Source organism: Pezoporus wallicus, unplaced genomic scaffold, assembly GCF_028554395.1.
Source record: "Pezoporus wallicus isolate ANWC-B61680 ecotype Strahan unplaced genomic scaffold, APGP_CSIRO_Pwel_v1 contig_6094, whole genome shotgun sequence".
Taxonomy (NCBI): Eukaryota; Metazoa; Chordata; class Aves; order Psittaciformes; family Psittacidae; genus Pezoporus; species Pezoporus wallicus.
Genome location: NW_026635941.1, coordinates 1,121,659 through 1,147,987, shown reverse-complemented (window position 1 = coordinate 1,147,987; position 26,329 = coordinate 1,121,659). Strand labels below are relative to the sequence as shown.

At 42.7% G+C, this 26,329-nt stretch overlaps 1 protein-coding gene across 2 annotated transcripts in view; it reads left to right on the top strand.

Annotated features, from left to right (window-relative positions):
* Positions 1–26,067, top strand: part of CYYR1 (cysteine and tyrosine rich 1) — a 53,905-nt gene extending 27,838 nt beyond the window's left edge. For both annotated transcript variants that reach the window (XM_057398715.1, XM_057398714.1), the window contains exons 3-4: positions 22,691–22,848; positions 25,828–26,067. In XM_057398715.1, the coding sequence (XP_057254698.1) occupies positions 22,691–22,848; positions 25,828–25,961 (292 nt within the window). In that variant the 3' untranslated portion in view covers positions 25,962–26,067. The remainder of the gene's footprint in view (positions 1–22,690; positions 22,849–25,827) is intronic.
* The last annotated feature ends 262 nt before the right edge of the window (positions 26,068–26,329 follow it).

Sequence of the window (26,329 nt, the reverse complement as noted above, 5' to 3'; positions counted from 1 at the left end):
CTGGCAAACCTTACGAGCTGGCATTATACCATTGACACAGAGACAGTTCGCCTGGCATGGTTTTAAGGTTTTCTTCCTGAATATCTGCAGTCCTGTTGTGTCCAGGATGCACTGCCCACACGTATGCAACACAGTAAATACACGCATATTTTTTCCTGAGAACAAGTATTTGTTTTGAGGGTGGTTAAGGAGAAGCTTAGGTTCAAAAAGATGACACAGCAGAGCTCAAATGTGGCACTGACTTGCCTTACGAAAGTGTGAAGAATATTAGCAGAATGTAGACTTGCAGCTTTCAGAGGAAAATTACAGGCTTAACCTCAGAGTTGCTTCATTTTTTATTTTGTAACAGCTAGAATTACCCCAAGAATGACTGATACATACCTTCTTTATAATGCATGCTGTTACTTGTACTGTGATTGTGCTTCTTTTAAAAGCATGCTCCTTATTATTGTCATTTTGAGGGTAGTTTATGAACAATGCGAACAAATTCAAAACTTTATGACAAGGAAGAGCAGGAGTAACTCTTATACTGATACCAAACTTTGAGTCAGTGCTCAGAAATGGTTGAAAGGTCTTTCTTTATAAAAGATGTGAGATTATTTTTTTTTTTTTTTTTCTGTTTGCTAGGAACGCAGAGTTTTCACAACAAAAGAAATAGGGAGTAATATAACATCAGTAATCTTGTGTCCTGCTCCAAGATATGTATTATGCATGAATAGTTTCGCCTGGCAGGCAATGAATTTCAAAAAAGGTTGGATTTACAACACATAGATAACACTGAAAGAATTATGTTGCCAGTGTCATTGTGGCTTCCAAGCCATTTCATGTGCATGCAGACTCAAAAATAACTGTTTACAATCACTAAGTCCTAAGCCAAGAACCTGCCAGGTTCCTGAAATGAAAGAAAATGCATTAATAGTTCCTGGTTTATTTGAAACATGGGAAAGTTGACACAGATTAAAAGACCTGAAATGTTGAAAAGGGGAAAAACATTGTGGGGATTTTGATCAGATTCGTTCTACAAAAGCTCATTTATATTTTATTACATACCTTCTTGACTTTTCTGTATGGTTCAAAAGTGCACAGCAGTGCCATTAAGATTTCCAGGGGAATGGGTACTGTCGCATTACATTCGTGCCACCATTTCACTCCTGGTTTTTAAGGTCTGAGCATGTATTAATGGTCTGAGAAATGCGTGTTGCTTGTCAAATAACTCACTAGCTGTGTGAAAGAAAGAGTATCATAGGGATTGATGGGGGCTTCAGGCCATGGACTTCATACCCGTAGGGCATGAAGTGTCCCAAGCACTGTCTCAGTGTTGTGTTTAAAAAGCTCTTCCACAATCTGCCATGAGAATTTCATGGAAATATTACAATCTTTTTCCTACCTCTTCTATTGTGAATGCATACACCATTTACTTTCTTCCTCCCTGCACTGCTTTTCATCTTGGGTGGTAATATAGGAACAGAGTGAGTTTAAACTCCTGCCTTTCTAATTTGCAGACTTTCACCGTCCTTTTGCATGAATGTAAATGGCCACATGAAGTGCAAGACACTATGAAGAATGGGATGTGCTACCAGACTTTTTCCCTGTTTATTAACAAATAAAGAGAAATCATATTTCTCCCAGGGAGTGACTCCATCCCACCCAGCTTCTTGCCCCATGACTTAGTGCCAAGTAAAAGAAGTATTCTGTATTTACATGGACTTCAAGAAAGCTGGAGATCTTTTCCCCTGGTTTCACACAAGCAGCAAACCAACAATGTAAGTCTGCCTTGGATTCACCCTTTCCATTCATCATCCAGTCAAAGGGGGAGAAAAAAATCTAATGGTTACTCTACAAAAGAGGGGAAATGCTTAAAGTTTACTGCTTCCAGCAGCTATATGCAGCTTATCTGCAGCCCTCAGTGCTTGTGTATTGAGCACATCAAGGGTTAGTGTTTCAGTAAGTTTCCCATTTGCCAGGGTGCCTGAGGCAGGAGAAGCACCCAGTAAACCCAAAGTCTGGTTTTGACTAGAGATGCCTGAATGAAATTGAAACTGTCTCTAGTACCTTCTGGGGCTGGACTTTCCCATTTATTGCCAGCCTTGCTTGTACATCAGTGCCCTTGACCCGTCACTTCTTCAGTTTCGGTTCATATTTAGCCCAGATCCAAACTGACGGATCATGGAAATTTGCTGGTAGCCACAAACTGCTGTACATTTATTTATGTCTGCCAGCCTCTCTGGGTGAGAACTCCTTGCAAATAGTGAAGGAAAATCAAGCCTGGAGTCAGATTGGATCACTGAAGGGCTCTTCGGCGCAGCACCATTTTCTGAAGCACATTCTTTATGTGTTAGACCTTCTGAATGCATATGCTAAGGGAAGGGAAAAGATCTACAGCCTGCATTGAACTCTGCATTTCAGAGTTCATGCATACAGACCTTTGTGCTCCAACTGTTGAGGAAGCCTCTAGCATTGCTTTTCAATATCTTCACATCAATGCAGTGAAACACTCGGAAATTATAAAGCTTTATTTTGCAATAGGGAGATGGATGCCTGTGGGAAGCAGCCAACACATGTGAGGCCTGGAAATCCTGGGTTGTCAGTAACTGCTGTAGTTCAACCTCTTGTGCCTCCTTTTATAAAACAGGGTTATTGTTTATTTACCTTACAGGAGTGCTTTTATAAAGCAAATTTGCTGTCCTAAACAAGATTGTACAACCCAGTTAGGGACACCAGCATCAACTTCCACAACTTAGAAAATGTGGTTTCTAGTGCTTATCTTGGCAAAGCAAAGCTGCTACATAGGAGTGAATGTTTAAAGAATCCATCTGTCTTTTCAGATTTCTCTTCACTATCTTAAGACTGGCACTGGAGGCAAAATCCAGCCTGTGACCTCTAGTTACCACAGACATGCTATCCCTTCCAGTACATCTCCATTTTATTTGATTGCTTCAGTCAAATTTACTCAGATCCTGTTGCGAGGAGTGGAGACTGGTAGGTTGGGAAAGGACTAAGTATTATCCCCTCCTCCCTGTTAGCCTCAGGACAGCAGTGAATATGCTTTCTGCCACCCCTCTAACTTCTAGGCTATGATTTTCTTGGCTGCATTTCCCAGCTTTGCTCTTCTAGCACTCACTAATTTCTTTGCAATTCCCCATAACAGGATGCTGCATACATACTAAAAAAGCACCTGAAGTTTCCCTGTGGGAGGTTGGTGGGCACAGGTATTTTTAAGAGGTGTGATCCAGCTTTATCTTCATAAATCTAGATGATACACAGGTGTTCGCTGAGTTTATCCTTAACGACGAAAATGTGTTTCCTTTACTTTTGTAGTGTTGGGGTTGTCTTTATCTTTCTCTTTCCACATTCAGCCATGGAGATTTGGGGGTTTTCTGGAAATGATGGTTAACCAGCTACTGTCAAGTCCTTTTAAATGTTATTGGACTGCTACCCAGGGAATTTTTCTGCCCCTCAGTTCTATTTTTTCTTTCCATTTAAACTATTGTCACTTATCTCCAATGTTTCAGTATGACATTTTAATGAATGGCCTGTTCCCTCAGCTCGGTTCACAAAAGCTGTTCTACCTCTGATTTTATGTCATGTCAGCTTGAGACAAGAATAGGTGAGCTTTGCCTCTGAGCCCCGGCATGTTACGTTTTTAAATAGAATGTATTCTTTGCTGGTCTATGCCAGTTCTGGTATCTCTATAGTGAATTGCTTTGTATTTGCCTGCACCAAGCAGAAGATTTTGGAAGAGGCAGAACTTTCTACTGCCCTGACCTGGAGGTCACATTAACATTGCCAAAACAAAACAAAAGCTCAGACATTCAATGAAAAAATGTGCTGCCTCCCCTGAAATGGCAGTCAAGCTTCAGTTACAGTAAATTCAGTCCAGGTCTGTGTTCTCTTAATACATCAAGCTGTAATTTGTGGCAGTTTAGTAAGCAGTTAGCAGAAACCTGAGCAGTACCTGCAGTGTGTATGGGAATATCTGGGCAGCTAAGGACTAGTCCTAGGGGGTTTCTAAGATAGGTCCTCCCTTCTACTCAAGTAAAAATCTGACTCCTGCTGGTATAGGTGCTGGTTACTTGGATTTTTTGGAACATCTCTCTCCGAGAGCCTGAATCATTGAAGACTATTAGATTTAGGGCTTTAGATTATTTATCTGCTTGTGGTGCTTTGGCCTTGTATGGTTGTCAGATGCCTTCCCAGCCACCTGATCACTCCCCCTCCAGAGCATGACAGGGAAAGAAAATAAGATAGCAAATGCTGTGGGTTGAGATAAGGACAAGGAGGTCATTTACCAACTACCTTCATGGGCAAACCAGACTCAATCAGTGGAAAATTAATTTATTTTTTCAGTGAAATACAGATTTGGATGGTAAGAAATGGGACAATAACTAAAAGTCCTTTCCCTTACCTCCTTCTTCCAGGCTTTATTGCAGGTTCAACTTCACTCCCATCCCCAGCTCCTCTGCCTCCCCACCATGACCAGCACAGGGTGGGATGGGGAATGAGAGGTGTGGTGTGTCCGTCACAGGTTGGCTTTGCTGCTCCTTACACCTTTCACCTGCTCCAGCTTGCTCTCCTTATTGGGCTGCACTGTGGGTACCTGCTCGATACAGTGCTGTAGGAGTTAAACTATTTCTTCTCTCATTGACCATATACAGGGAGGAAGTACCGTAAGGGTCATTTGAATGCTACCAAGGAGAAATTATTCTGAAACCCTCTGGTCTAGGTCCTTGGCTGCTGAGTATCTGCATTAATATTTGTCAACTTTCTTAGACCTATGTTCTCTCCAGCCAGCTGGGGGTCTGAAACAACTTTTTTGTCCTCTGGAAAGAGAGAAGCTATTTTCCATATTGTGAATATTATTACACATGCATGGTGTTGATTAATTAAAAAGAGGTGAGGCTCTTTAGGAAGCTGGGAAGGAGATCTCTCCCGACCTCCTGCTTTTCCTCACCTTGAGACAGCTTGTTCACCTGAGGCTTAAGGTTGAGCAGTGGGACCAGAAGCATGGTGCAAAACACCAGTTAAAGGCAATCAAAACCCCTGTCTTAGTGTGCACCTCTGGAAATCCAGCATAGCTCTAAGGCTAGGAAGAGCAGAGTATTTCATAATGACTTCTGTATTGGATATGCATTTAAACTCTCTCACTTCACATCAGACCTAACTGTTTGCTGGTAGTCTAAACTGTAAATGATTGAGCATTATTTACATTTTGTTTTTTGTAGAGTTTAATTCTGTAAGGAGCTAAATAAGCTAAATGAAACAGATTTCTGTGCAATTAGTAAATGAGGAAAAGGCAAAATTAAAACATGGCTGTTCCCTAGGAAGAAAGACAGACACAAATCATATGAGCTTTAACCTAAGCCTCTGATTAGTAGTGAAATCCTTTTTCTCTGAAATCTCCTGAACCCTGTTTTAGAAGGGGAAAAAAAAAAAAAAAGGAAAAAGCACTTTGTCAAATTGCTGTTTTGTAATGGAAGGATTTAATTTATCTGTTTCTCTGCTTCCCAAAAGTTAGTGTTTACAACAGGGTCTCCAGACTACCCATAGTCTGGTAATGGGTCTAGCACAACCTTCAGTCTCTAAACAGATGTTTATCAGAGTATTATCTAATTCCCTTGTGGTGGGAGGGTCTGTTCATAATCCCTAAAGCCATTAAAGAAATGAGGGGGTTGTAAAAACATTTTTAAATAGATGAAACACCTTTCAAGATAAGTTGCTGACAAAAGAAAGCAAAAGCACAGAGGGACTGAAATGATTCCGTGGATACTTCATGCTACTTTCTTGACAGCTGCAATATTTATATCTTACTAAGGTGACTGTGCTATGAGGCATATACTGAACGGTAGTTCCAACATAAATATCTTAGATGTTAGAAATACAGTGACTACTTTTTATTTTATTTTCTTATATTCACTTAAAAAAAAATGAAAATAGCTTCTTAAAAATAATGTCACAATCCTGTTATAAGCTTTGTCTTCTTTGGTGAGTACAGGAGATGAAGGTTGAAAACCAAGTGATATCCTAATGTTTGAAATTAACGTCTTAGAAAACATGCAAGCATGTATGTTACTTTATCCACATGAGTACTTTGATCTGAAAAAAAAAGGAAGTTGTAAATCTCTTTCTTTGTAATTATCTATGGGATAAAGCAGGGTACATACACAATGGGGAAAAAAAGGATTATTAAATAATTCCTAAGCAAAACCAAACCACAAAAACATTACAGTAATTAAGTAGCTAGAAGATAGTATACTTCATTACTCACAAGCTGGCAGGTCATAAGACAGGCACAAGTGCGTTTTTATGGCAGGAAATGCCTCCAATAAATTACACCATTAAGTCCCATACACCAGTCATTATATTCTCTTACGTTATAGGTTTCATATCGACTTTACCTTCTATTCAGTGCTGTAGACATGAGGGCAGCATTAAAGACTGGCAGATAAAAATGCATTTACGTGATTGTTAAGTCATGGTTTTTGTTCAGGCAGACATACATAGCTGAAGTATGAAATAGTGAAACTGCAAAAAAATGACTCAGAATGTAAACTGGCTGTTGCAAAAGCCTGACAATGAGAACCATATGATAAAACACTTTCATGTTTTTTCCTGCATTCTCTAGTTTCTTCATCCTACAGAGTTGTGTTTTGCTTTTCTCCTTTTTTTGAAGTCTTTTTCTTCAGTGTTCCTGGTGATGCTTTGCTTTTGGGCAGTGATTGAATTTCATCCATTTCCTACAAGAGTGGCTAATTTGCTAATTAACACAGCTGACACCTGACTCAACTGCTGTTCTCATTCTCCATCACCTTTTTTTGCAATTTGTGCCTGTGCAATTTCATCAAATGTTGTGGCTTCCTATGATGGATTCTCATTCTGTGATGGGCATACATGTGTGCCAGGTGATACAGCCACAGGTTTCTGGTACATTTCTGCTACTCTTGGATGCTCCCATGTCATGCATCCAGAATTTAGATACTCCCGTCACACCCCCCCACTCGCTCACTCCCACACTGTGTTTGCCATTGCTGTCCTCTTCCTAAAGTGTGCTTGTCCCAAACACTGAGGCTGGTTGAAATGTTCACTATTCACATAAAGGGTGAGAAGCAGCATTTGTGCCATAGAGAGGCACAATGCAAAGGTACAGCACCACTGCTTATGAAACTCTGATTTAGAGAATCAATATGCCTCATTAACTTCACTTAACTTCAGGATTAGACCTTCTCAGTTGTTATGTCATCTAGGCTGTTAGTACTTAAAACCCTGTTAATTCTTAACTCTGTTCACAGCCTCCTTCCATTTCAGCTCTTGTCATGTATTAGATGCAGCGCATTCTGCTGCTTCTGCCAACTCCAACATACTGCCACTTATTTTTGTGTTCCTACTTTCTTCATTCCCCTTATGCGCTGGAGTCCCAGTGCCACAAAGCATTTAAACATATGTTCCACTCTAAGTGATGAAGTGTTTTGTTGAGTCAGGACCTTTGCGTTCAGCTCGGCTTGTCTGAGTACAAGTAGCCTTTGAAGTCTGAGAGGCACAAGGAGAGATCCTCAGCAGCACAGAGAGGACCAATTAATTCTTTCTTTTATTGGTCTCTTTGGTTCTTCAATGGAGTTGCTCTCAAGATTTCCATTTTTACTTTCTTCGCCTTATTGTACCATCTGCCTTTCTGCTTCACATCATTCTGTTCTTCTTTCATTTACCACTTGTCTTCCCCAGAGTTGGGAAGCATAATTCTACTTTGTGCCTCAGAAAATCTGCTGTACAGTACAATTTAATTGAGTTGTCAGTTCAGATTGGCTGGGCTGTGACATGCATCAGGCAAGTGACCCTGAGATCTGTCCGAGGGTACTATCTCACCTCCATTTTTCTGGACATGATAAAAAAATCCATGCTGGAGTAGATGTTTGCTGAATATAAGAGTGTTCCTATGTTTGTATGAGAACAGTTGGTACATGCAGCTGCTTCAGAAGGAAAAGAATTGAAAATGCAGAGAGGTTTGGAATGGAGGCTGCTAATTAGATCGCTCCCTCAATCTCTGAGCCCAGAGCTTGCCCGGAGCTTTGGTGACTTCGGACTGACTCAGAGACATGAGTCCTTTTGATGTCTTTGCATATTTTTTTTTTGTACCTACAGCATCTTAGCTGAGAATTCAGAACTTCTGCTTGCATTGCACTCCTGGGTCATTGCAACTGGGCTCCCACTATCACAGGCAACCCATCACGCAATTGCTTTCATAAATGTGCCAAGCTCAATATTCACACCTCTCAAGTAGCTAACCCCTGCCAGATCTACTGGAAAGCTGTTCCAGAGCCATACTCTTCTCATCATTGAAAATATTCTTTTATGATCTGATTATTGAAAATTTCAAGCTTTCTCTATAAGTGTGTTAGTTCCAGTAATACATCTCTGGATTGACCCTGCATATGCCATTTTGATATAAAACTGTGAAATAGCATTTTCAATCCCTTCTTAATGATGAGTGTTTCCAGATTAGGGTTGTTACAGGGAGCTGCTGTGTGGCAGAGTATACGTCCTTGTGTATATCACAGTGTTCCTCTTTAGTACATTAGTTGATGGTGTAGGCTAAAGTACATTTCTTGTTTCAAGAGTGTAATTCTTGTTTAATCGGTCAGGCACGTGGTTTGCTTACACCAAGGGACATAATTCAGTCTGTTTTCCTGGGGAAACATTTTTCTGTGTTACTTTACCACGCTGTTGACTGACCCTTCTGATCTTTCCAACAGCTACAGTCTGAAATGACGGTAATGGTCTGGGACACTTGCAAAAAAAAAAAATGACCCTGTGAACATATATCTTAATGAAAACTGTATTAATATGTTGTGAATGCTTTTGATGTTGAATATTTTGCAAGTCATATAATGGCATTCAGTCACTTCCTTCACACTGTACAAAATGGTGTAAAGTCTAGATTAGTAGCAGGTCGTGACATAGCAACAGTACTTAAAGCCTCGAGGAAAACTTTGCAAAATTTTATGTTTACAGATCATTCTGTCAAAATAACTCAGATTGTTGCTATGACTCTTTTTGCTGCCAGAGATATTTGCATGGATATGAGCCATTCTGGCTGGTGGATGCCATTGTTGTTTCACAGAGCCATGACAAACACTCAGCCCTGTTAAAGAGCATGAACTTACTAGAGCATACAGTATGGCAAAGGATACCTGAAGGTTGGCTGCACTTTGGTGTTCCTGGTTGTGCTTAACTACTGTCAGACGTGATAATCACAGCATGGGAGAGCCTTCTGCCAGGCTTCCTCTCATTTCTGAAAGGAGGGAACAGAGCGTTTCCTTTCAAATAGTCAAGCAGGCATCAAAGCTGTTACCTTAGGCAAAACTCACATGGAAGGATAGCATTTTAATTGTCTGACAGACAGTGGATTTAGGCTTTTATTCATCAAAGCACATGAAGTCTGTTGGCTTCATTGGAGGTGTGATATTTAAACCTAAGCATATGTTTAAGTTCATTCCTGAGGTTTCCAAGCGATGCTTTTGGGAAAAGCGCTTCTCACCCTGCATAAGAGGGAAAAAGGCATTGGGCTCTGTGCCCAAAGAAATAAGGGTTCTTTATTTGCTACAACTTATTAGCATAAAAAGCAAGGTAAAGTGACACCAAAACTGTGAGGAAGGGACCAGCACAAAGGGGTATCTCTTGTGCACAGCTCTACTGGAATAAGCAATGTCCCATCTCCTGGGATAGGGGAAGAACGGGCTGGATGTTCAGTCCGCTCTCTCGTGCTGCTCCATGGGCTTTCCCTGTCCTTCATCCAGGACATTCAGATGAGACAGGATTTCATGTACTTCTGAGGGAAGTTACTGCTGATTCATGAGTAACTGGCTCTTCTTCTCCAGCCCCCAAACATCTCCTGAAGTGGAAGAGGTCAAATCTAGCTCAATGCTACTTAATGTAGCATGTGCACACATTTTTATCATGTGGTGACTTCTGCATCCTCAGCATAGCTACCTTCAGATAAAGCAACTTTCATCATTTTATGGAATCTGTAAGAGCCACAGCATGTTTTTGTAACTGCAGTTTAATTTTCAGGTTTTTTTAGTTTTCTGACTCATAGTCCTTTCTCCAGAAACATAAAATGATTCATATACCCAAGCACTTAACTCCTTTTACATTTGTAAATGGCACTTCATGCATGCTTAATGAGGGTATTCCAAACCACTAAAACCATAATTTGCTTATGCTACATAATAAGGTTTGAATCCTGCAAAGACTTAAGTAAATGCTTTCAAGCTCATTGTAGGCTTTTGCAAATGGTGATTTAGAGCCAGAATGTCCACTGGCTTAGACTCAGTGGGTCTTTGTGGTCCTCGTAAGCTCTGACACAGCACCTGGGAAGAGAGAATGAGGAAGAAAAATGTAATTGGTGCCATAAATCTGATGCAGAAAAGAATGCAGAAGAGGTGCTTTTATTGCTTTCACAGGGGTAAGAGTTGAATATTAAAGTACATTAGAAAAGGGAGATGGAAAGAGAAATGAAAAGCATTTTTTTTCTTTCACTCCGCTCCAGTATTTCTAAAACTAAACTCTCAGTGTCTTAGTATTTTTATTGGAAAATAAGAGGGAAAAATCCCTATGCTGGATAATTCAAAACCCAGATAGATTTATTTCAACTCAAAATATACAGTGCTAGCTAGAGCTGCCTTTTTAAAAAGCTATTGCGCTGTTACTCAGGCAATGCACGTAATTTATTTTCTTTTTTAAAAAGGAAACATAATTTATGGCACTGGGGTTTTAATCTCTTAATCCAGACTTTTTCTCTCAGATCTTCCAGAAACCACTTCAGATTATTCAGTGTACAAAAAAAAAAAAACAAACCCTACATCTTTTTCATTTGTCTAACAGACAGAATTCTAAGAGCAGTAAAATCTTCCAATTGGGGTTGATATTTAATAAATCATAAATGTATTTTCGAGCTACAGTTTGATGTTCTGAGAATCAGATTTCTCAAAAAGTCAAAACCTTTTTTTTCAGGTCCATAAAGCAGTTTTGTTTGCAGTTCATTTTCAGGTATTATATTGCCTTGTCTTATTCTCTGTTATTTTTATGTTGTTGTTGTGAAAAAAAGATTTTTGGTTCCAATCTTCCTCATCTTTGTTGCATAAAATGGCAACATTCTTCCTCTATATCATTAAAAAAGAGCTAATAAGCTTCTGCTCCAGGAGTAATTTATAGCTCACTAATGTCAGAGTACAACTGAAATATCAATTGTAGTTAGGAAAGGATCACAAATTGCTTGTGATGTGCAACGAATTCTGCAGGAACTGGAAAGGGCTTGGCTTTTCACTGTCAAAGCTGGTTTCCAGTTGCAGATGTAGTCACCAGGTAACCAGCACCAGCACTAACACTGTCTCAGCAAGTGGGTCACCATGCTTCTTCCCTCATGGTGCTGGTGTCCACATGACATTCCATTACAAGGAACAGGAGCATTTTCTGCGCTTCCCTGAAGGTGCGGGGGGGGGCGTCAAGGCCTGCAATCTGATTATGCTCTTGGGATGATTTTCCAGTGATGTGAACAAATACAGTTTGCATTCCTGGTATTGCTGTGTTCAAGTGTCTGCGGATCTCTCCTGAGACAGAGCTTGTTTCAGAGATGCAATTCATGAAGAAACAGTGCATTCCTGAAAAGAAGTTACTCCAGATGATCTGGGGTCCCATGCAACTTTTAAATAGATGATGAGGATATATCCTAGGATGCCAGAGGTAGATCTGCGATCGTCCTTGAAGGAGAATGATGGACTCCTGAAAAATGGACTTTATGAGCAGGGAGCATTTATGGGATGAGGGTCTCTACGATGCTTTTCCAGTTCAGTTTGTGGAACAAAACTGCAACTGGTTTTGTAGTATCTGGCCTGTGGCATTTGCTTGGTGGTTTCTCCCTCTGCACTCTGTGGTCTTCATTCCTCTGAAAGTTCATATTTGGCTTGTGCTGTCCCTTCCGGGAGCTGATAATGCACTTCTTTGCAGTGATTCACCCAGTGGTTTTAGGGGCTACATTGCATCTAGGCAGAAATCTTTCAATATTGAAAATACATCTTATTTAGCGATCCACATAAGCTACTAGGTTGGCATTGAGGCTACTTCTGTCTTCAGAACTGACTAACAAAAAGGAAATAAATGTTTCTCTTGGCATCAACTGTTCCGTAATTGGGAAGGAGTACTTTAGTCAGCCATATGCAAATTTATATGATGCATGGGCTGAATGCAAGATAACCAAGTTTGGGCTTCTGCCTCCATTAGAGTATTTTGAACCTTAGTGCTTGAACCGTGGCCTCTTTGGGAGCCCCTGTGGGAACCTAGAACGTCCAGAGTTGCAGCCTAGAAGAGCCACAGTTAATAATACAAACAGGTTTCTCATTAGCAAACAAAACAATAAAATTGTCTTAAAGTTATATTCAATGGCATTTGCATCTCAAGGACAACCCTTTCCTGGAAAATATTTAACTGGCAGGAAAATAATGTGTTTCTACTTTGTTTTACTCACTGAGTTTCTGCCAGGGATACATGGTCAGTTGAGTTTAGTATGAGCTTGAGCTTGTGCTGCCTCAAGCAATGGGGAAGTCTTTTCCAGTGCTGCCCTCCTGAGCCACCCAGCTCTGGTCTCTGCTGTGCCAGCAGGAGCACTTCTGTGAAATGCCTTGAGGATGACTTATCCATGGATCAGGTTCCAGCTCTTAACAGCTGAGGAAAGTCACCCTCATGCCTTGCACCCTCCCACCCAAATGGAACACTGAGAGTGCTACTACTATTTTTGTTGTTGGTTTTGTTGCCATTTTTTACAAACTACAATCAAAATGCGTGATTGTCATGTTAAGAAGTAGAGGGAGTTTTGCCAAAAACCAGTTCATTCTGTTTCACTGGTTTCTTAGTTCCAGTTAAAGGAAGTGTGGTCGTCATCTCACAGCTCTGCCAGCAGCTACACTCATGCCACAGTGCACGGGGTAGTGGCTAGGTGGCACACAGAAGGCTGTTGAGGAGACAGTCTTATGTGGAAAATACTGAATACAGTAAGGACCAGCCTTCACTGTGCAAACCTGTGCAAGTGAAGTTGATAGGAACAGGCTTAGTGGCGTGAAACTGTGAAGATGGACATGAAGGCGAACAGCGAGAAAATGAAGGGAGGGCCCAGAAGACGTCCTGGAGTGTGGCAGAGCGCTCCTTTGGTTTCTGTATCTAGCATTTACCTCTCTGTTTAGTGCATTGCCTTGGAAATTGTGAGGAAATGCTCCTTTTAATTACAGCCATTACAGTTCTTTCTCTTGAAATGAATCAATCTGCGGGTCACCTCCACCCTGCCTCCCAGAGCAAGAGTTAAGAGCCCCATCTGTTGGCATTTTCCCTTAGTATCTACACACTTGTTTCACTGGGCAAAAAACAGCCCAGCAGAGTGTTCTCTGGCACATCAAAAACGCATCACGCATGTCTGGCTGTGAGATTTGCTACAGGCACAAAGCAGGCAGCATCCATAATAAAAGGGGCTGAACTGTCAGCCTTTCTGGCAAGGCTGGGTAAAAATCTGCCTGGGTAGAACTAGGCAGGTTTGACTGTCGATAGCTCAGAGATGTGACAGGCAAGAGGTCACAATAGTAAGTCAGGCTTCTACAGCAAGAGCTTCCCAGAAGAGAGCTGTAGGATTCTTCTGAGCTGAACTCATGGAGTGTGCAAAACCAAGCATTTGAAGAAGCTGGTGTAAATAAAATCACGGTCAGGAAGAGTTTGTTAAGAATTACCAGAAAGACAGTATTCCTGGGATTCTCCTAAGTGTTTATACTCAGTTACCTGGCTGCCAGAAATGAGCTATTACTAGGGGTTACTAACCCTGTAGTCTTATTGGAAGCCTATTGTATTGTCCTGACCTTGTACTTCAATGCTTAAAGTGCTGGAAGTTGAGCAGCAGTTTCAGCATCTCCCATTGCTGTCGATTCAGAAAGTGTTTTAAATGGAAGGCTCAGCCAGCAGTGCAAGCTGCAAGCATAAAAATAATAAAATTCCCTGAATTAAAGCAAAGGCTACATTAGGTACATTTGTGCTGTAACTTTCTATTTAAGTCAACATCAGGTTGGCTTTGGATTCGGGAGCACAATGAGGAACATTTTGGAAAGTGGAAATTGCATTATGGCTTCTGTTTCCTTTCCAGGGAAGCATGTGAAACACATTACAGAGCAAGGGAAGGTCATGACTGCAGGGAACAGCACAGGATGTCTGAGAGGGAAAGGTGGGGCAAGAGGAGCTGCTGCAAAACAAAGAGAAGCAGCAAGAGAGCATGAGTGTAGAAAGTGGCAAGTGGAAACCTTGCAGTATTTTAATCAGAATTCTTTCACATGAAAGGTCAAAAAACCCCCAAAACCAGCTTGCCCCCATTACTTCTGTATTTGTGACTTGTTTGAAATCTCATTTCAATTTAAAAATGCATTGTAGGGTTTGGGTTTTTTTTCATATTCTGGTAATGTGCTGAATTTTTTTAACTGTCAGACAGACTCAGTGTTTCAAAACCAGCATCCACATGCATGCACGATATTAGTCTGGTGAAAATGCTGGACAGGCTGGGACTGATAAAAATATCTTTGCTTAGCCATGATCAATTAATAACACCACTGCGTATTAAGTATTGTGCTTGCTATATTGCGGCATGAACCTCCCAGGTGTATTTCATGCATCATTTCCTCTGTCCATAAAATTATTTCTGAGCCAGCTGTGTACTTAGTCTTAAGCAGGGTGGGAGCAATGCCATCCCTCTCTCTCCCTGGTCTGTCTAGGGCAGCAGCGGGATCTCAGCCTTGTACATAGGTGGGGAAAGCAGTTTGGGAACCAGCTAGAGGAAGAGCTCGCTTTCTTTACTCTCCCTCTACTGGAGGAGCAACGTTGGCCTTTCCAGGATCACTTCTTTTGAAGCACTTTGCAGCACTAGTGGCCAAGCAGCGTCTGAGCAGCGTGGTGGGGAGAAAAGCATATGGTTTAGCATAAAGGAAGTAAGCACAAAATGTCTGTGTATTTCTCAAAAGGCAAATTGGCTGAAAAACCCTTCTGCTGATAGCCCAAACCAGAGCAAGCTGTAATTACATATCCTTTTGGTTTGCAGTTTATATGATTTTCTCTCTGGTTTTGCAAGTGTGCCACAGTTACGCTTCAGTGGCTCAGCAGCCGTCTAACAAGCTGTAGAAGATACCCTATTGCTCAGGCACTGGTAATACTAAAAGGCAGAAAGTACTGTCTTTTAACCCTTTGTAGGATTACCTATCTTAACAATATGGAGCAAAGTGCTGACCTGTCCACATGGAGCTGGCAGGAGGGAGGTCAGGAACTGGGATGATTACCCACTACCTTTTCATTGTACAGGTGGTACTCAGGACGTTTTGGTGCTTGAGTTAATAATCCTGCAAACGTAACAAGGTAGAGAGGGAACGGCACAGAGGAAACCATTTGGAAGGAATTTGACAACACACCTTAAATACAACTGAGTAGGAGGAAAAGAAGGAGAGTACTGTCCAAGTACAGTCTGTACCCAGTTTTAACAGGCAGGAGGGATTTGTTTACGGAAGCAGACAGTCATCTCCTTCCTCCTTGCAGTAAAAAGTGTATTTAAAGGAAGTACTAGTTGGAATTTTGTCTAAGTGCAACTTGCAAAGGAGCGCCTCAAAGACAAGCCTGGTCCATGTGAGTTGCTACTCTGTAAACTGAGTATTTAATTTTAAACAGGAGGCAGCAGCTAGCTGGCTATTTAACTGATTCTTGACTTGGATGGCTTTTCAGTCCATACTACCCTGGTATCTGTGTTCCAGGGCTGTAAAACTGGTGAGAAGGCTTCTGGTTCAGCTGTGGAGCACCGCAGCTGATTCAGGCACTCCTTCATCAGATTTTGACATGGAGTTCTCAAGGTACCCCAGCTTTAAAGCCAAAATGCCCTGGACAGTCACTGTCATTTTCAGATCATTCACAGATCATTCATTATGTGTTTTTTTTCCTTATGAAAACAAAGGGACAACCCCCAGAATGGGTCTGCTTGCTCCCTCAGGGGCAGAGGAAACAGTGCATGACCCTGCTGACTTCTGCTGTCAGTCCAAGTAAAACAGGGCTTGCCAACCAAATTAAATAAATAGCCCAACACCTCCTCCTTCCAAGTAACATCAAGTGTGACGAAGAGTCCAAAGAGTATGTTTTTCAAAATGTCAGTGTCTGGATCAGATCATCAAAGCTCATTGATTTTTTAAATATTGTTTTGTCTCAGAGAATGAGTTTTAAAAAAAATCCCTTACCAACTTCTTTTTGAATGCCCGGAAAGGGGAAAATTAAGGAGTATTTATTAGTATTAGCAATAATATTCCAAAATGTGTTGCATGCATTATTAATATGATTCTAGAGGTGCAGTGCCAGATTGGCAATAAATTAACTGGAGAACTAAAAAGTACTGGACATTAGGAAAGACAAGGTGGAAGAGATCAGCTGTGCAAAGTGAAGACTGGGAATGGCATGTCTTCCTTGCACTAATATGATAATGAAATACAGCACAGGCAGAGTGGGAATACTGATCTTCACATGCTTGTAACAACTTCTTGCCATACTTGGTCAGATTGCTGTAAAATTGCTAGCGTGAGCTATTACAGGATGAAAAGACCTTTATGCCAGTGTACACACATCTCTGGTGTGGAGCTCTGTCAATTCTGCAATTCTTGTTTCTAAGTTGATGCTGTATTACAGAGTGTGCTGGGCTTTGGAAAAGATAGTGGCTTAAGTTCACGTGTGCTAGCTTTAGCCTGTGTCCTCTGGTAGAGGTATGAGTCACCAAGGCACAGCCTATAAATGCTACATAATGCATACAGGGAGAAACAACCCAAACTCCCACATGAAGTGATGGGCTCTGCGCTGACATATCTCAGAAATGAAGCTTGGTATTATGGTAAATAGTGCCATAAAACCTTAGTTCCAGCTATGTGACAGTCAAGCAGAAATGGATCTAATACCGTGGGTTATTTGAGAAGAAAACAGAGAAGAAAACAGTGAATGTTACTGTGCCTGTGTTCTATGTGCTTCTGCTGCAGCTCTCAGAAAACAACAGAAGAGGATGAGAAAAAGTGCAAGGAGGGCTGGCCAGGGTGATTAGAGTCATGAAACATTCCCTGTACACAGAACAGCCAAATAGGACTGAGGCTCCTGCCGGGTGTGATGCTAAAGGTCTGTAAAATCACGTTCAATTCAGGATAGACCAGAGAAGACAGTTGCTCAGATACATAATTAAGCTGGGAGCTCTTTGCTACATGAGGCTGTGGATGCTAAAATTTACATGAGCTCAGGATGAGGCAGGGCAGGTTTGCAGAGGAGAAATTCACTGAGTGATACAGTTAAAAACCAAACAAACCTGTCTGGGTCAGAAAGTTACTGAGCTGTGGATCATTGGAGAAGGCCAGGAAAGCTTCCTTATGCTCTTCCCAAGGCATCTTTGGACTGCATGCCCCTAGTAGCTTATCCAGCCTTTAAAGGTGTTCCAGAGAGGGGAAAGGCTAAAGTAGGAATCAAGAGAAACTACCTGCTTGTGAAGGACAACAAATGCAGAAAGGGCAGGGGTGTGAGGGTCACACAAAGCTGAGGAGTCAGGGGTGTGGGGACAGCCAGCAGAGTGCCAGGCAGCATTCGCTGCCTCCAAGGCACCCGTGGGCAAGGGGTGCTGCCAGATGATGATACGGGAGGATGTGCAAATGGTAACTGTCCCCATGGCTTCCTTGGAGGAGAACAGTGCCAGCAGCTGGGGCTGTCCTGGCACACTGAGTAGGTGCAAGCGTGGAGGAATGAGTGCAAACATTGGGGAAGGAGAGCATTCCAAGTTTCAGCAGGAGGGGTTTGGGTGGAGATTGAAGCAGCACTGGGATGGAAGCATGTGGCTGGAGGTCTGTGATGCAGCTTGGCTGGGTTGGTGAGCATCTCCCCCTCTGTGCTTCAGCTGGTTTGCCCTGACCCATAACTGGAGCCAGTCCTGAGCTCACTTCAGAGGCAGGAGAAGGCCGGAGGGGCCATCCTGCATAGCATTCCTTGGCTGCAGTGATGTGGGGTGTTTGGGACGTGCACTTTGCTGAAGATCCCTGGGTGGAAAGCAGGGGCAAATAGGAAGCCTCAGGAGTGACGGTCTCAGTGGCGATGGGGCTTATCACATTTTGCACTGCGGTCTGTGTGCTTTCTGAAAAAGCTGTCTGAAAGGTTTTTTCTTTTCTTTGTAGTTATTTCTGTACTAATAAACCAGGCTCCATGACAAAGTTTTATGCTCCACATATGAAGTTAAGGCAGAACTCAAAAAGGAAAAACAGAGGCCAACAAAGTCCTTGCTATACAGCAGTGCCTGCCATGTATGCCTGGCTCCCAAATGTTGGTAATGCATTTAAAAGTTGCCTGCCCAGTAATCATTCTTCCTTCAGGAAACACTATCCTATTGAGCCATAAGAATTTTAGGCCCCTGAGATCCATTGTCTGCAAAGTGCAGAAGACCATGGAAGTGGTATTCATCTTGGGCAAGTTTGCCATCCACTTTGCTTGCCTAACTCCTGAAGTAGCAGCCTTATGGAGGGGAAAGGGGCACTAAATGAACTCCATTCCCACTCATTAAAACGCAAAGGATCAGGGCTGCTCTTCAGTCTCTCACCTTTTCTCCAGCTATCTCAACTCTGTCATAGGATGGAGTAATCACTGGTGACACCTCTGCCGCTTGTGTAAAACACCCAGGTTACTAGATCCCCCAAGGGACGGGTTATCTGACCCCAAGCACCTCAGCTGCACCAAGTCCAGGAGCAGTTAGAGCTCTGCCCTGCTCCAGCATTGCCAGGGCCTTGGTGGCACCAGCAAAAGGCCTGATCCCCTGCACTGGGTTCTGCTGGGTCAGAAATGTTAAACTGTGAATGAGATTTGTACGCTTTCCAGCAGGATGTTGCTAAAAGCTGGTGGAAAGCTGCTGCTTTGAATATCTGATTTTTACCTTGACAATGTCTCTTGACACTTCCGCAGCTTTAAAATTACTTCTCCCCCTCTCCATCTTTACTTTTCTCTGCATCGTTTTTCTGTAGCAGTCTTTTTCCCTTCATTGGCTTTGTTTCTGTAAAAGACTTTGCATAATGTTTTCCTTCAGGTTGCTCCATTTCAAAGTTTATCCTTTATTTCTAACTTCCTAGTTGCTATGTGACTCTGCTGTGTGGTTTCTAGGTCTTCTTTTGCTTTATAGTGTCCTTTTTCTCTTAGGCACTTTTCCTTGAACAGCTCTGTGGTGGTGATAGCGTAAAAAATCTCTATCCTCTGTGTGTCTATGCAGAGGTATAAAATGTCAGTGAGAGAGAGGCAAAGCAAGCATCTTTAAATATAAGCCAAGGAATACTTAGTTAATGGGGTATTTATTTTCAAAAATTACCCACTAGCATGAAGAGAAACTTCACCATTTTGTAAAATATGCATGCTTATTTTTCTCCATACCTTCTAGTCATACCGTCAGCTTTCCACGGTAAGAACAAGCATTTATTTTTGTGCTGTGTGGCCACAACAGGTGCTGCGTGACTATTGTGCTGCCAGGATTTAGTGCTGAGAAGGTGCAGCCTGATGTTTAGAGGCAGAGTGCTCGTGGGTTTATTGAGAGCCATTGTGAGTGGCAAGAGCCGCAGGTCTCTGAATTATGTTGAGTTTATGTTTTAACTCACTGTCAGAAAGTGGTACAGCATTATATATGTTCAGGAGAGTACATCTCTTGCAGTCCTCTCAGACAGATCCTTTTCAACTCAACCACTTGATTCCTGGAACAATTTCACGTGTGTGGCATTGGGTCTGATCTGAAGCCCACCGAGACCAGCAAGCACCTTTCTGCTGGTACTCAGGCTGTAAAAGAATTTTAAAAGTGACCTACATCTTCTGCTCCATATCTCAGGCTGTCCTTGCATAACCATCCACAGGGGGTCTAAATTTACCACTGCAGTGTGAAAACCTGAATCCACAAGCAGCGGTGGATCTGGCTATTTAAACCACTTCTTTTCCTGATTTCAGAGCTGTGAGCAAGACTTGCACTAACCAGTTTTGTCAGCAAAGCTTTCCTCAGTGACCATTTTTGTTTCTGGTTCATGGCTATACCAGGAGGAGCTACACAGGGGATCAGCAAGGATATAGTGGATATTCCATGTTTTGCTTGCTGACCTAGGTTTGCTAGTCTGGCTAGAAGTGGATTTTTGCTTTCCAGTGTGGTTGCATCTAGTCTGAGAGGCCTTTTCCAACTTTGAAGTTTTGCCAGTGGATTTAGCCCTTTCTGACTTTCAGGTACAGGCAGATACAGAGGGGTTTTCTACAGCTTTGACTTGCTCTGCCACTTCTCTTTGCAGAGACAGCAAAGCACCAGTCAACCAACAGCTCCAAGGGGTCAATAGGAAAAGCTGTAGGACTGCAAGTGAGTCCTTCAGATCTTGGCATTATTACCCAAAGCAAGCTGGCAAGTCTATAATTATCTGCTTAATATCTCAGGAAAGGTGGAAACTTCTTTTGAAGATGGTATCAGACCTTTTGTAATCTTTTTTTCCTTTCCTTATGAATACTTTTACTTCTTATGTAAAGTATCACAGAATCATCATTTAAACTAGTGGAGCAATATTGCTTTGGAGCAGTTACTGTTCATGGAGGGTAGAGTGGGCTTGGGTGTGAGGCTGGGGTGTCTGGTAGGCGCTGGCACACGAAGAGTGCAACCCATCGCTCAGGGCAGATGAGCAAATGGCATGTGGCTGACCACTTCTGGAATGAATGGGATACTTTTGCTGAGACAAACTCTATTTAAACTGTGTTTAAAATGGGCTTTATTCATATAGAAGTTGTAAGCTAGCAGTGGAAAGGTAACACATGTTGTGTGTTACCCACTTCTGTCAGCCCTTAGGATGAAGGTTGGGTTTTCCTCAGGATGCAGCTGGTCGGAAGTGCTAGAAACCTTTGTGGTGTCTGGATTTGAGCAGATCGCGCAGGCAGAACATACTTGGGATGCAGGAGCTGGGCAGCAGTGGACTGTGTAAAAAGCAGAAATCTAATGCAGGGCTTGAGGCCAGTAGTCAACAGTGGCTGGTCCTGCTTCTTCCACCTGGGAGAGGGATCGTTTCAGTGTCACAGTTCCCTGCAACTCTGTAATGCAGTTTCTCTGTTACTCATGGTGGTTAATACCAAAGCACTTGGTCACATCAGTGTTTTGAGCTACTGGTTTTATGGCCAGGTGCTTGCTGCCATGACAAAGGGTTTTGCAAATTAGGCCTTTATATATTCTGCAAAATATTAACAGGTTTGCTCTCCCTGCACACTCCTCATTCATTGCTACATAACAGCAGAGAGCAGTTTAGCTCCCTGGCAGTGTATTTTAGTAAGACAGCAAATTGTCTATGTTTATTTATGCTGTGCAGTTCCATAATTGTACTGCAAATCTTGGCCAAGTTCCTGAATGCAGTTGGGGCCTAAAAACAAGCTCTTAAACTCATATTTAGGTTCCTGAGCAGAACGTCTGATTTTTCAAATATTGAGTCCCCTCTGACCCTTGCTGACTTTGTGGCAGCCAGTGCGGTGTAAGGCAGCAGTTTGAAACTCAGGCCTGCTGTGTGTTCCCACACGTCTATGGGGAAGTGCTTCCTAGTGGAGTTTATGCATGTTAACAGACTGTCAGTTTGGATTAATTAAAATGTCCAGTAAAAAAGATGCCATCAAGGTTGCTATTTGAAGCCTTTGCTGGAAGATGAAGACATGCACAGAGTAAGAATATTCTGGCAAGTCACTGCTTTTTTTTTCATAAAAGGCTAGGCTGTAAATACCATCTTTCATGTAACTTATGCTTCATTGCCTGTACCTGACAACAAAGCTGAGTGAACTAGGGTTCATCAGAAAGGATGATTTTGCCCTCAGTATTATTGGGAGCTCTTCAGTGCCTCTTGGTGAGGTTTTTCTCCCATGTATCCATGCAATAAGGCTTTCTTTCCTCTCTATATAATTTCAAGGAAGGTCTGATTCATTACTTCAAGGGATGAGCTAAATTCTTTCCTCTGGACCTTTTTAAAAGAAATCATTTAAGTCTCAAATACTTGTGCCAGCTGCAGCAGCAGATGTGTGGAAGAGCAGGCATTTGCTTTGCTTCTTGCTGCTCATCTTAAAGAAGAGGAGGCTCTCCTTAATGTGCAGGCTCAGAAGCACAGCAGAAGGACTTTTTGACCTAAGATAAAACAATGGCAAAAGCTTTCCTGTGGAAGCACAGCATGCAGGCGCTTCAGGATGCTTCTGGAATATATTACTGGGGATAACTTACTCTTTCTTTTCAAAAAAAAATCATAGCAATGCTTTTAGGGAGAAAAAAAAAAAAGTCTTGTGTGATGAGGGGAAAGGGAAGAAATTATTCTCAATAATATTTAAAAGTTGTTAAATTCAGATGGCCCTAGAATGGGAGGATTTAATATATGGTAAATTGGCATAGTGAGCTGGCACGATTGAAAAACCAACTTTGACAGAGTTTGCCAATTTGGTCTCAAAGATCTTTCTTCTATTCAGATGCCGTGATGGATCAGAATTTGCAGCACTTCCAGTAATCAATAATGAGCTTCTTTTCTCAACTGGGGGCTGCTTCTGGGAGAGAATTTTGTTTTGTAAACATTAGTTGTCTGAGACTGACTGCATGTTTTCATTCTCCTTGCAGAGGCACAGCGATAGCTGGAATCGTTTTTGGTATTGTATTTATAATGGGAGTGATTGCTGGGATTGCCATCTGTATCTGCATGTGCATGAAGAACAGCCGTGGGACTCGAGTAGGGGTCATCCGAGCTACGCACATCAACACTATCAGCACATACCCAGGTAAGGAAGCAAAATGACACCCCTCCTAGAGTGCTGGTGTTCGTGATAGTGTATCTTTGGATAGTTATGGCTCCACAGTAAACAGGGGATGTGAATACAGCAGGAGGCTATTCTCAGTCTGGAGGGGAACGGCATGACTCCTTGCTGAGAAACGCAAGACAGCTCAGCGTGCACAGTGCTCGTCAGTGCAGCATTCTGCCTGGGCGAATTTATTCAGCTACTCAGTGGGCTAATGAGGTCTGGCCAGGTGCCATACTCACACAGCTGTATGGCTTGCGGTGCCTGCAGTAGCACAGTGGGACCTCGCTCAGGACAGTGCTGCACTGTGCAGATAGATCTTCTCCTGTGCCAGAGGCTCTCTGGCAATGGATCAAGTTGTTCTTTTGTATTCCGGTTCTTGTATTTGCTCATGTTCATGTGCAGTCAGCTCCCTTTCATTGCCCGATGTAACAGGTTCCCAGCATACCACAACGATGGAAAAACCTGGACAAGGTCTGTGGATCATAGCACAAAGGCTTCAAGTGGTGCTATGTGAAGTCTAATGCAGCCCGAGCTGGCTGGTATTTGGCCAGAGCTCACCAGCCCTGCTGGGTGATGCAGGATCCCACATGAGTTCTCCAGAGGCACACAGGCTTCTTTGCAGGGTGTTCTCTTCTGTGAGTCCCAGGAGGAACTGCTGCCTGGCATGTGGTGCTGGATCCCAGCTAGTTCTCTGCATCAGCCTTGCACCATGCCTGGACTGATAGGAACTTGTAGCATGGTGCAGAGATGTCCCTTGTGCCTTGGTCAAAGTTGGCTGCATGTTGAATATGCTCAGTGCAGGCTTGTCTGTGGGTTAAAATTGTTTTGGCATAATGTTTTTTCAGGTGGAGGGCAGCACCAGGCACAATTTTAGGCTCAGCACAGAGCCTAAGTCAGTTCTGGCACTGAGCTAGTCAGCTGTCACAGGCCCTGGAGCACCGCGGGGGAGAATAAGGGCCCCTCATGCATCTGCTGCAGCACAGTTGTGCCCATAGTGAGTGGGGATTGGTACATCACACTGTACCTGAGGTAGCTCTGTGCAAAGCCACGTTCTGCACCACACTTGTTAGCTTGCATCAGTCTGTGACTGGGGTACAGGAGCGCCGAAGGTGGATCTGCACTGAGCCAGCTGGGGTCTTGCAAGGCTTATTTGTCTGGACTCCCCACCATGTGAAAGTGGCCACATTGCTGAAGAGGAGAGCTGACCCTGGAAGCAGTCTAACAGTGTTTATACAATGCAGCTGTGCCTCTGCTTCAGTGGCATTATTAATTACAAATCCAGGAGTGATTGCCTTGGGATAATTCGAGTTCACTGTAATAAAAGGCAATGGTGTTTGAGGGATGAAATTCCCTTATCCCACTCAGAGATCCCTCTCTTTATATTCCCTCATGTTGCAAAGGTTGCAGCAAATCCCATGTGCATTATGGATGCTTATAGGCAAGCTATGCAATATTTATTATGAGTTCCTTTATCACATTCACTGCTGTCAGTGTCTGTTTGCTCCCTCATGTTCTTACTTTCCAGTTAAACTAAAACCATCTATAATCAGTCTTATCATTGTAATACTGTTTTGCATAGAGAGATGAGTAATGAAAGAAAACTGCAATATTCTCAACCATGAATTGCTGAAGAGCTACTTCAGAAAATAACAGTTGCTACAAGCTGTAAGAACAAGAGCAAAATGAAGATTCCAGGGCTGTAGCCTTTTCCTCCCCAAGTCTGTTCCTGCAATGACTCACCCCAGTCTCCACCTCCAGGCAGTTTGACTCTGCACGCTCCTGCTTCCTGCTGCAAACATTAGTTCGAGCAGTTCTTCCTATCAGCAGCAGCAGCAGTTTTTAGAGGATGGGGAAGCTCTGAAATGATTTCTCTGTTCCCTGCTGTCATGAACATTCTGGAGTAATGACTGACCTGGCTTTGGCTGCAGGATTTGTGACAAACCCTCCCCACTGCCATTAACTGTTTTGGATGGGAGCAGCCAAGTGGAGCCCTTTGGCCTCAGCCACAGCAAAAGCTGGGTTTCCAGAGGGCAGGGAGTGCTTTCTATGACACAATGGGATTTGTGTCTCTTCCCCCCATCATATACATCTTAGGTTTCTGTTTCCTCTCTACTCAAGTGCTATTTCACTGCCAGTCTGCTTGAGGCATCTAGGGAGGGGATGTATCTCCATCTGTGGAGACATGAGCAGACTCTGGACCTTTACATTTGTAGCAACTAATGCAGTCTTGATATGGAGCCTTCAGTTCCTACCATGCTATCACTCTGCAGCATTTACTGTGCAGTAACGAATCCTTCTTGTCTAAGTTTTAGTAGAAGTAGTTGAGAAAATGTTTTCAGCTGTTTGTGAATATTTTTGTTGTTTCTCTAACAAAACTGCCTGACCCAGTTTACAAACGCTGGGTTCTCCTCAGATGTCTCTTTTAGGGTGAACAAGGCAAAAGCTTTGTTTTAACTCGGCCTGAGCCCTAGGAAGATGTCCAGCGTTTGCTCTGGGAAGTGTGATGCTGTTATGTTTGGCATGATATGGCATGTCACACATCTCCTGGGGTTTGAGAGGGTGTTTGAGAGGTCTGTGGAGATCAGCAAAAAATATGTTGTTATACTGAGACAACATAAATCCATGTTGCTGCTGAAGGGGATGGAATGGAATGGATCTGATAAAAACCTAACCTTCCTCCCCTAAAAAAGTTTAGCTCTGCCACATCATCCTGGTGTCATCTGCTATATGGCCACTCAAATACTGTTACCAGCACAGCATTCTGGTGAGCTCACAGCTAAGCAGAGCTTACATTGACAAAAGTGGCTGTTTAATGACAGTCTGAAAACAAAGAAAGTGCATAGCTAGGAGACTTTACATCTGTTGTAAGGAAGTCTGAATGTCAACTAGAAAATATCCGGGGGCCTGCATCTGAATAAAAAGATTTGTAACTATGTCTTCTTCTTTCTCCCATTCCAGTGGCTCCACCACCATACAGTTATGAATATGAAATGGAGTACCCAGTTGACCTACCTCCACCTTATACTCCAACCCCACAGACTTCGATACAGTATCCCCCACCCCCTCCATACCCTGGATATTCAGGGAAATAACTACATGGCTTCACATGGATATTAACTGCCTGTTGAAACAGCCAGCACCATTAAGACAAATATTATCGGCTCAGGGACAGATATGATGAGGTCTGCATCAACACATATGGCTGTCTGCATCAACTCATATGGCTAAGTGTTGAAATAACCTGGGAGGGTCACCATGGCTCAGGATGGAGAAAAATACTGATCACTCTGGACCTTCCATGTTTCATGATGAAACAACACGTAACCAAAGAAACAGTTCCTGCAAGTTAGTGCCTGATGAGCAGTGCTTAGCATCAGTGCTTAGCTTCACCTGCAGCCCCTTACAGCACACAGGAGTGAGGGTCTTCCCAAGAAAGAACATGCAAGTGCTACAAATGGTT